General features: G+C 44.9%; 1 protein-coding gene across 1 annotated transcript in view; it reads right to left on the bottom strand.

The window, feature by feature from the left end:
- PLA2G4A (phospholipase A2 group IVA) overlaps positions 1-12,162 on the bottom strand; it is a 737,221-nt gene that overhangs the window by 158,521 nt on the left and 566,538 nt on the right. The window contains exon 14 of the mRNA XM_085601661.1: positions 5,140-5,382. Coding sequence (XP_085457787.1) covers positions 5,140-5,382 — 243 coding nt within the window. The remainder of the gene's footprint in view (positions 1-5,139; positions 5,383-12,162) is intronic.

Below are 12,162 nucleotides of genomic sequence, written 5' to 3' on the forward strand. Positions count from 1 at the left end.
CCCACTGGGTTGGTGGGAGAGCATAGCTTAGGTCACACAATGTCGATCACTTCCTTCTTGTGCAGCAGCTCAGGTCACTTCGCAGCGCATTACTCCTTGTACAGTGGCTCAGGTCACGCCACAGTCAATAACTTCAGGCACGTGAACTTAGGTTGCAATGCTGCCAGAAATCTCAGCAATGCATGGAGCCCACCGACACCTGGTTGCACAGATCATCCTCTGTCATCGTCCCCTCCTACAGACTCACAGCATCTGGGTTAAGATGCATTTATCACTCCTCCTGGGCACTTATTATGGAAATTACTGCAGAGATAAATATTCCTGCTAGTGTATCACATCTTTCAAAGTTGAGAGTAGGCCAGAAGGAGAGTTATTTGCAGTGCGATGAAGTTGAGACAACCAGGAAAACTGTGGAGGAACTGCACTCAAAGTAAGATTTATGCCAAATGAAATGTGGGCATAACACTGATAAATTACTCAAATGTGTCGTCACCCAGATCAGGTTTCATAGACAACTATTATCTCAGTTCTAGTTGCATGGGTGGGAGCCAGAACTGTGTACCTTGACACTTCTGATTACCCCCTCGCTTGTCAGTTTCAAAATAGGCCATTATAAATAAACTTGGGACACAGGTGGAGTGGTCGCCATCGTGTAGCTTATGAGTAACATGCTTCAAGTGGTACCCTGAAACGCCGTTTACCCAAGAGGAATTATTGCTCTACTCCCGGGCTAAGTTTTCTTTTAGCTTTGTTTAAAGCGTACGTTTAAGGAGGATAAAAATCTTTTCAGATTTACCGTCCTTGAAACCAAAAGCTGTCCCCATGTGGGGCATTGGGTACAGGGGGGGGTCAAGATATGTTTGGAGTTTCTCACAATTAGCATGCAAGCCCTGTCAATGAAGCCACATTGCAGCATAAGCAAAGCTTGACGTTCGGCCACGCCACTGTGGTAAAGGAAATTTGATCAGGGGATTATTTTCAGCACTACCTTCAGGATTAGTTGAAACAATGAGGTTGGAGATCATGCTAACTGACATCGCTGCACTAAGACATTGATTGTTGCTTAACTCGGCCCACAATACACACTGCATCACAACAGTATTATTTTATTATAACCCGTTACACTTTTATCGTAGAAAGCACACTCTCCCTTTAATAAACGCGTATGTAAGTTTGTTACGTCTCTTTTCTCACTGCACAGCACTGGAACTCTCCTATATTCGAGCTGCACTCCGTGGACAGCTACCAGGCCTTACGCAAGAACCTCAAGGCCTGGAATCTGTGATCACTCGATCTTTGTTGATTAGTATTCCTGCCAGGATGCCCTTTGGGTTACGAGTGGGAGCTCTTCAAATCTGCCATTCATTTCATTATAATATTCATAACTATGCCCGAGGTTCACTGTGCAATTATTCTTTACAGCTGAAATCAGAATTTTCAAGGGACAGGGTCTTCCAGCTTGACTTGGGTAATCAGGTTTGTGGACATAAATGAGTGAGGAGAAGAAGAAATTGTGAAAGACGATGGCAGAGGAAAACAGCAACGCTTTTGAAAAGTAAATAATCAACTATTGGAAGGAATGGGATAGAAAGGGGGGAGGTGGGAAAGGGAATATGGAATAGGGGCAAAGGTAAAGAAGGCAGCTGGGAGAAAGAGCAAGGATAAGAATGAGAAGGAAAAGAAACAAGTATTGGCAATGCCAGTAGGTGTCGCTAATATTTACGTGCAAGCGTGACCGACTGGCATTGCCAATGCTGGTTTATTGTAGTATTTAAAATCTGTCAAGATAGATGCTGTATCCTTCACAATTCTATTTTAGTTTTTCTAACAACCACTAGGTGGCACTGAAATGCAGCAAACTGGCGTTATGTAAACATAGCTCTGTTTTCTTAGATGCAGTACACAGTTAGAAGCAGGACAAATTACGAATCTACCATGGGGAAACCAAACAACTCTTGAGGGAAGGTCAACCCCAGAAAGGGAGGAAAGCCTCAAATATGAGCAAAGCAACTGAGATTGACAGGAGCGCCATTCAATCTTGAGCAACGATTGGGTCGGTGAAGAATTGTATAGAATGGTGTCTGTGACACAGACAGACAACTGGAGCTGTCTGTATTGAGACTGCAAAATGGAACGGAAAAACAGCAGGTAGGGATAGAGGGAAAGTAGAGGTATTGCAAAGTTGGTAGTGGAAACTAAAGAGAGAAGAATGAAAAAAGGAAACAGTCTGGTACAGGAACTGAAAAAGAAAGGAAGCCTTAGACTCGGAGAGAAGGAAAAGTGAAAATGGAAATCGAGCTTGAATGCTGTGTAGGGGTACAGTGAGACAGGGTAAAGAAAGAATGGCAAAGAATATCTGGGGTACGAGCTAAATGAGTAAAAGGAGGGGGAAAAGAGTAAGAAAAAGAAAATAGTGCAATCGGCGAGTGAAAAAAAAGGACTAATGTGACATAATTAAGGATGAGAAACTAACGAGATTCATACAGGAGGAGAGTATGAAAGAATGAGAACGTGAGAAAAGGAAAAAGTAGAAAAAAGAACATAATGGGTTTGGAAAATCACAGACCGTATTTAAAAATGCCAATTGACCCTGGCACAAAGATTGGGCACTGGTCAGGGGCATGAGCCATCCACAGGTATGGCTGCCATACCTCTCCATGTCAAGAGAACACGAGGTGCCCCACTGAGTGTGTGACTATTTTGGCCGGCACAAAAACCGCCATGGAGGAAACTGTACATTGCCGTTTTCGTAGACACTTTATGGCCCTATTTCAGGTTTCCTAGTTTGAAATGGAACACGCTGTTGCAGGTTACACCTCACTGAAACCAAACATTTGCACCATTACCTTACCAGTCTGTTTTTTCCTAGTAAATTACTTAAGATTCTGCCTGAAACAATTTGCATGGGAAAAAATACCAGGTAAGAGCGCAAGTCTCGCTTAACTTGGAATCAAAATTCTAGCACAAAAAACACGTGTGCCCTATTTTTGAATTACTGAAGGTTTCAGAACGGGCCCATATGTATGGAGTGCCAGGGTTTCTTCCACGAAACTGGTGCATTAATGGACACGTGCTGTTTCTTTTCTCTCACGGAATCAAAGGACTAGCGCAAAACAATAAGTTAATTCAAACTTTTCAAGTAAAGGCCCTAAAAGCTATAGAAAGGTACTGTATCATTTTGTGAAACTTAGCAAAACAAATGCATAATCATTTATGATCAAAGCACTATTGAAATGCAAGTGTGCTGAAACTTGTTGTTTAAAGGAAGCGGTCGACAGCTGGGGAACCAGGTTCCAGTCTCGGCAGGGGCCCTCAACATCCTGTGATTCTGGGTAAATGACAACATTTCCCCGTGCCTAACAAAAATGAATGTCTCAGTCGGTAATGGAACTGGTGCTCATGTAAAGCAGTCTGATACCTTCGGATGGAGTTCGCGCTTTTTAGAACTCTGGAAAAAAAAACTGTCTGAGACAGCCCTATTCCAAAGAAATGTCCATGCACATCGAATGCAAATATATTAAATTAGTACTCACTTTTAAACTACTAATTCCGTGCATGGATGATGCTGTTACATCCAAAACAGTTTTGAACAAAGGTACTAGCTTAGAATGATTATTAATGTAGCATTAGCCAATACAATTGAGAACCAATCTCTAAACTCCCTGTAATGTGGTTTATAAATACCTTAAGGTTTTGACCAATGTTATTCACTAATGTGTTTCGAAATGCACAATACCCTACCTCTCCAGCAAGCTGCACTTTAATTCCTAATGTTTTGGCCTATGTTACAGTCCTCGTGTTTTACAAATGAAACGTGCCACTAAATTTACCAACATATCAGGGTGGAGAACCCCCACAACCTGTTGTAATACGGTATTTGAATACCATCCCGTTATGATTAAGGTTTATTTCTAACCGGATTTAAAATGCTCGATTGCCACTAAATTTTTAAACTTTCCTTGAACGAGAACCTACAAAAGCTCCCTGTTCCTTCCATCCTGTTAAGAGGCTGTTTCCCAATTCATTGCATTGTCGATGCATTCTGTTGTGGTAAGAAACTGCTCACCTTTTCAAATGTAATGCAAATGCTGGTCATTGCTTACAAACGTTTGGGGATTCCCTGCACTAGAGGGTGTGGTCTAGACTTCTTTGAATCCCACACCCTCACATCCATTTCAGGGCAAACACTGAGGGTAGATTGCACAGCGATTCTAGAAAGTGTTGAAGTGGTTTCCAATTACTCTATTTTGAGGGGTATTGGCATAAGGAGAGTTGCCTACATGTATCACTTCTTTGCTGATATACACCTGAACAAAGAGACTGTGTAAACAGGCTACAGTAACCTTGCTTGACTCAACATAGGAGGTGAGGAATGTGAATGCAATACTTAAAAACACAAGTTTTTTTTAAAACGACACAGTGTAATAGCGAACTTAAAATAACTATGTGATGGAGTAGGCTACACACCTTTACAGACCGAACAATTCAATAATAGATAACTTGATTAACAAATCAGTTAAGAACTTTGCTACACTGTACTCTGTTAACAAAACAGACCATGGACACTTGTTTTCCCAAATTGAACATGTGCCAATAGATCAATTGTATCTGGGATTTAAGGTATAGCAAGTACTGATGATGTCTCACCTCCCACACACAAGACCTCTAAGGGCTCTCTTAGACCAGGCCCACACCAGAGATATGCAGTGCCATATAATTCCCAAAAATATTACAAGCCTTCTTAGGGTCTGAGGCACGTTAACTCCCTGGAAGATACTCCAGGCAAGGAGAACGTTATACCGCAGAACCAAACAATGTGGGATATAGTGAACAGAATTAATCTCCTGTAGTACTGACCCCCTTTAAGACCCCAATTTTAATGGAAAAAATACAGAGAACATTTTAGAAAATAAGACACTTTAGTAAACATAGAAACCATGATGGGCACCGCCCTCTTGACCAACAAATTCCAAGGGACAAAGATGGGACAGACCAAGAAAACTGACAACATACTACTGCCTCAATGCATCATGCCAACGATTTCACTGTAGTCTCCTTCACATTTTATACCATTTATAAAGACTTATGACCATCAATAAGCAGTCAATATGTCTGTCTGCAAATGCCTCAAACACCCACCTGCAACAGCTGCGTCCAGTTCATCCTCATCCACAGACTCCTGGGTCGTGTAGCCCACCATGGGGGACATCGGGTAGGTGGTGTTGAGGTTCAGGCCAAGCATGAAGTTGTGTACCTTGCCTGCCCGACCCTCACGGGTGTTGAAGAGCGCAGTGTCACTCATTACTGCCATAACCATGCGCTGGACAAAACTTTCTTGATTGTTTCTACGGAATTCTTCCTCAGCCTCTGTGTTCTCAGTACCTGTGTGAGAAAGGCGAATGTTAATAAAAAGCATTTAGCTAAACACCAGAATATATTTGAAACTTATGACCAATTAAACCAGTATGCGCCAAACTGAGGTAGTCAACGCAGTGTATAAATTAGTTGAGAATGCATATAATGTACACAATGCTTTCTGAGGTAGAAATCTTAATGCTCTGATTTAAATAAAAGAGTTACTGATCTTTAAGGGATGTTGTGGTCTGGAGTAGGCTAAAGACTTAATAGCAGTTAAATCCTGCACAAACTGCTCACCCCGACTGAATCTCCATACCTTGGTCTTTACCTCTGCGTCTAAGAATCGTGAATCGCCACATCAGCATTTGAGTTTTTCTCGATCTGCCATGTTCACACAAGCTCCTGACCAGTCCTATTCTACTTATAACTAGCTTAAAGTGATGCTCTTAATCATATCAGTCTGCCAACACTAACCATCACTGTTTATAATTGCAGTGGCTACGAACTGAACACTTTTGCCACAATTGTACACTTTTTGGATCCTTGTAGAATAGGTTATTTCTCTGGCTCTAAATTTGATATTTTTTACTGCACCTAACACTGCGAGAGACCACACTAGTCTGAAGCAAACCCCTTGTGGTGTTCTCTTTCAAGACACTTCGTCACTCCAATTGGGGAAGGATTCAAAGCTGAGTTCCCTCCTGACCAAAAGTGATCCCAAGATCTGACAAACAAGTTCTAAAAACAGAGCTCAATTCGAAGTGTCCTCAGAACCGAACCATGGGAGCATTAATATTGAGATGCCTCATAGGTCTACTTCTGCCAGAGCTTGCTATCAGCTCCAAGGGATTTCATCAAGGCACTGTCTAGGCCTAATTCTTAACTCCTCCCAGGGTTGGCTCAAGACCCTAAACCCCACGCATTCCAAAGGGCAACTCAAAGAAAACTGTGAGGTCTATGAATATCAGGATTCCATCTGCAGTGTGAGATAAAGAAGGGCCAAATCACAGAACCACTTTCTTGGTTGACTGATTGTTCTTCCAATGAAAGCTTCAATCTTTTCTCTGAGAAAGACAGTCACAGCCAGTGCCATAACGCGGAGACAACTGATGCAGATAAAAAGTCTTTACAAAACCTACAGCCTGATGATTGTCTCCGGGTCAGTTTACTCTGCATCCAGGTAGTCAGGAACAGAATGTCTGGAGACATGCCTCCTGGATTTCAGAAGTTGCAGAAGATGGTCAAAGGGTTAATGACTATGGCTCGGGTACAAAGTGCTCTGTAATCCTCATTATACCTGATCTATGATAGCTTAGTGCCACCACTGTAGAATTGCAGGTGTTTTTTTCTCTTTTTCAGTAGACCTTAGAATCTTCAGACTGTTGCCTTCCAGTGGTCTGACCTCCGATACTTACTACGACCTTTCATAGTTTTTATTAATACTTAAACTAGCTCTGTGACAGCAAGCATAAGACCTACTGTGCCTTGCATTGGGACAGTCTCCAAAAGGTTTATACTGTATTGAGTCACAGATTTAGCGACTTTCTGTGGCACCGCAAGTCGCAGCCAGGGTTGTTGGGGGTTTATATCTTTGGCATCTTTACCAGGTTCAAGGACTTCAATGCTATGAAGAGCTACTTTAAGTATCTTATGTACCGTGCCCATCCTGTTGATCTTGCAACGATTTCATTACTAACAAAACAGGCTCTCCTCAAACTCTGGCTCCACCTAGGCCCGCCATTCCACATAAATACTGCTCAATGAACTAACATCAACAGTATGAACTATGACCCAAATGGAGAGTTGAGGTGAGATACCCATTATGCAAGACCGAATTCTTCTGTGCTATAATGTTGCTACAGAATAGATGTGTCTGAAGAGAGAATTTCTTCTTAGGAAACATAGGTTCTGGTGCCTGTTCTCACTTCCAAGGCAGGGAAGAGAACACAAGTTGTCCAGGAGGCTGCCATTTTAGACACTGCTAACTTACTGATGTTTCTGCAAAAACGTGAAACTGAAACTCTTTGCCATACCAGCCTCAATCCGAAACCTGACATCTTAAATTCTGCAAACTATGTGGTGGTTACCATTTTGAGTCCTTTTATTTTTACGGCATCTTTATGTTTGTGCTTAGCTTCTACAGTAGCAAAAATCTCCGGCACATGCCTGTGCCATAAAAATGAATAATATTATAACATGTATACCATGTAAATGAAAGCAAAGTATATAATTACTACCTGATAAGATCATATGCTCTTCATCACAACTGCATATACAATCATTTGTAATGGCAGTAGCTCTCAACAAAGAACTCAGCTGCCTTAACTTCAACTCCTTTAAGGAAGAAGTCTTTGGATAATAATGCCTTGTTTCTGTGCCATGACACTGCTGATGTTAGTTTGGCTGGCTGCCATGGCAAATTATCGAAGCGTTAAGGGGATATGCTTCCTGATCTCTGCTAGGAGAGCTGGATAGAGTTTAGGTTACTCGTAATAACACTAAGTACAGCTCTGATACGGATAGTCCTGGATGACCTTTTGCTTTTAGACAAGCAGGCCAACTGCATGAAATTAGGAGAGGGTATGCAGCATTAAGCTTATTTGCCCTTATCCTACATCACGTCAGAAGCCTAAGAAAGGGGATTAGAACACCACTTTGAAAGGAAGAGGCTCTATACAGAAACCACAAACATGCAACTAACTAAACGAGGAAGAAGCCTTGACACTCATAAGTGGTGCTAAAAATGACAGATGTAACAAAAGCTTTCAAGGTCCCTCTAGTCCCCCAATTATAAATACCTCTAGGTTCCTTCATGCGTTTCATGGCTTCCAAAGCTGCAGAAGGTGATAGCACTGATGAGAACAAACATTGACAAAGCCAATAGGTCTCGGCAATGGCGGAGCTCCGAGCTATTGGTGTTGTCAATGGTATAAGTCACATAGGCGCTCCAACAAACATTACAGGTTCCTGTGTATTTCACTGTAGAAAAGCACATAGTTAATCGCCCCAACACAGCCTATTCGTGTGTGCATGCTGTTTGCAGCAGGAAAAATTACCAGGCCACATTATTGTTGTCCGCAACAGGGAGCCAGCTCCCCTCGGACCCTTGGGGATAAGTTACTTCAGGACACAGCAAAGTCCTTTCAAGCAGGGGGACACAGCAAAGTCCCTTTAGCCTTTCCTTGGTTAAAACAGCAAATGGCAGGCCAGCCCCAGAACACACAGCAAGGGTCAGTCCTATCCTTCAGTCTCTTCAGTTGTTTCTTCCTTGGCAAAGGTCCTCTTGACCACAAAGTAGCTCCAGTCTTGTTCACACTTGATCAAGCCATTCTCCAAAGTTCAGGGGCTTCAGTTCTCATAGTTATACCCCTCAATGGCTTTGAAGTCTTTGTGTTCGGGGGCACTGACCCCTGTTCAAACCAGTTCTGGGTGCCTCCCTGTCAGTGACACCTTTCTTTGATTAGTGGGGGGTCTGGAGTCTCAATCACTCAGCAGGCGATGGGAATATTGTTTTATAGTAGCAACACAGGCCTCTTCACCTCTAGTGGCTTCTCCTCCCCCTACACTCCAGATGCAGGTCAGCCTGTTGCTGTCTCACCTCCTCCCCTGGGGCAAGACATTCCCCAGATCCATATCGCTTTCAAATTCAGACAGTCAATCCACAGCCAGGCAAAGACACACAGAAATGTTATAGCACAAAAACTCAGCCTCTTCTAAAAGAGTGGCTACTAAACACAAAATGCAAAAACCACCTTCAAAAAAAGATGTGTTATTACATTGTGAGTTCAGGCATACTAAACTTCACCTTTCCATCTTTAGCCTTTGGGAAGATCGTCTGGAACATATATTACACAGCCTCCCCACTCTGTCCTATGGGCAAAATGGAGATTATTTCACTGTCAGGACATAGCACACACCTTAGTACATGTCCTACCTTTCACATGCACTGCTCCCTGCCCAGGGGGTACCCTAGACCTACCGTAGGGATGTCTGATGTGCATAGAAAGGGAAGGGTAAGGTCTGGCAAGTGAGTGCACTTGTCAGAACAACATGAAAGTTTAACAAACTGCGTGCAGGCACTGCAATGGCAGGCCTGAGTTTCCTTTTTAAGGCTACTTGTGTGGGTGGCACAATTAGTGCTGCAGGCCCACTAGTAGCATTTGCATTACCAGACCTGGCACACATTGTGCACTTTACTAGGGACTTTACTAGTAAGGCAAACATACAAATCATGGACAACCAATTACCATTACACTTTATACAGGGAGCACTTGCACTATGACACTGTTTAGCAGTGGCAAAGTGTCCAAAGCATCTAAGTTGGGAACATAAAATCTATCACAGCACCAAAAATAGATGAGGTAGAGGCAAAAAGTCAGGGGTAATCACACCAAGAAATGCCAGGTCGAACACGTGTCCCCTCCAACCGAAAAGTGGGTGGGGAACTACCCACCCTCATGAGAGTTCTCATCACTAAGGCGGACCATCAGCATGTTCTATTCCAGGCGGGTGTTCCACCGTGAAATCCATTCCCTGTAGGGAGATGGACCACCTCAACAGTTTTGGGTTCTCACCCCTCATCTGCATCAACCATCTGAGGGGCCTGTGGTCTGTCTGAACCAGGAAGTGAGTCCCAAACAAGTAAGGCCTCAACTTCTTCAGCGACCAGACCACATCAAAAGCTTCCCTCTCAATTGCACGCCACCTATGTTCCCTGGGAAGTAGCCTCCTGCTAATGAAAGCTACGGGTTGGTCCAAGCCCCCGTCATTCAATTGTGAGAGCACGGCTCCCATACAATGTGCTGAAGCATCTGTCGGCACTACAAATTCCTTGGAGAAATCAGGCACCTTGAGCACGGCCGCCGTGCACGGGTCAGTCTTCAGGGCATCAAAAGCGGTCTGGCAGGCATCAGTTCAGATCACCTTCTTCGGCTGTTTCTCTGACGTCAGTTCTGTCAAGGGGCCAACAATGGTGCCATACCCCTTCACGAACCGTCGGTAATACCCAGCGAGTCCTAGAAAGGCCCTCACTCCTGTCTAGATCTTGGGGGGTTCCTAAGCCAGAATGGTATCAATCTTTGCATGTAGGGGCGCCACCCGGACGCTCCCTAACTGGTGTCTTAAGTACACCACAGAACCCTGCCCTATCTGGAACTTACTCGTCTTGATAGTTAGGCCCGCCCTCTGCAAGGCCTCCAACACTTCACAGAGATGTTGCAAATGTTCTTCCCAACTGGAGTTGAACACAGCAATGTCGTCCAGGTAGGCGGCGCTGAATTCCTCCAGCCCACTCAACACCTGGTTAACCAGTCTCTGGAAGGTGGCAGGGGCGTTCAACCCAAAAGGCATAACTCTGAACTGGTGGTGGCCCTCCGGCGTGGAGAACGCAGATCTCTCCTTGGCCCCCTCGGTCAAGGCAATCTGCCAGTACCCCAATGCTAAGTCAAATGTACTGAGGTACCGAGCAGCTCCCAGCCGATCCACGAGCTCATCAGCTCTGGGGATGGTGGGCGCGTCAGCTTAGTGACGGCATTGAACCCACGGTAATCCACACAGAACCGGAATTCTGGGATGGCACCAGGCGCAGCAGCTTTTGGCACAAGGACCACTGGGCAAGCCCAGGGGCTGCTGGATGGCTCGATCACCCCTATCGCCAGCATCTTGGAAACCTCCTCCTTGATGTTGGCCCTGACCTTATCAGCTACTCTGTAAAATGTTTGTTTTACAGGTAGACTGTCTCCAGTGTCCACATCATGGACGCACCAATGGGTGACTCCTGGGGTCAGGGAGAACAGAGAGGCGAACTGACCCAATATCTGGCGACAGTCCCTCTGCTGTTCCGGGGTCAGGGTTGGCGAAAGGTTCACCCAATCCACTGACCTATCCTTCTCCTTGGCTGACAGGAGGTCAGGAAGAGGTTCACTCCTCTCTTCCGCCCCGTCATCTGTAGCCAAGAGCATAGTCACCTCAGACCTTTCAAAGTGTGGTTTGAGGCGGTTCACATGGAGGACCCTCAAAGGGTTCCTACAAGACCGGAAGTCAACCAGGTAGGTCATTTCACTCCTGCGCTCCACCACCTCATAAGGCCCAGTCCACTTGTCCTGGAACGCGCAAGGCTCCACTGGCACCATCACAATTGTGTGAGTTGCCTGAAACGCCTAGTTCGGATCCTGAAGGCCAGCATGAAGCTATATACATCCTGGGGGGATTTACTAGGAGCCTTCTCCCAGCCTTCCTTCACCAAACTCAAGGGTCCTCTTACAGGGTGCTCATACAGGAGCTCAAAGGGACTGAACACTAAGGACTTCTGTAGCACCTCCCTGTAAGCAAACAGCAGGCATGGTAAGAGGACGTCCCACTTACACCTCATGGGTTCCTCAAGACCCATAATTATGCCCTTTAGGGTCCGGTTAAATCTCTCAACCAGACCATTACCCTGGGGATAGTAAGGCGTGGTGAACTTGTAGGTCACACCGCACTCGTTCCACAGAGATTTCATATACCTAGATATGAAATTAGTACCCCTGTCGGACACCACCTCTCTGGGGATCCCCACACGGGAGAAAATCTCCATCAGTGCACAGCCCACCACGGGAGCTGTTACCGTCCAGAGAGGGATGGCTTTGGGTTTCGGGTGGCATGATCCACCGAGACCAGGATGAACCTGTTGCCCATGGCGGTCTTGGGATCCAGCGGTCCCACAATGTCAATGCCCACCCTCTCAAAGGGGGTGCTGACCACCGGGAAAGGCTGGAGGGGAGCCTTGCGATTCCTTCCATTCTTCCCACTTGCCTGGCAAGTCTG

Source organism: Triturus cristatus, chromosome 4_2 (genome assembly GCF_964204655.1).
Source record: "Triturus cristatus chromosome 4_2, aTriCri1.1, whole genome shotgun sequence".
Lineage (NCBI taxonomy): Eukaryota > Metazoa > Chordata > Amphibia > Caudata > Salamandridae > Triturus > Triturus cristatus.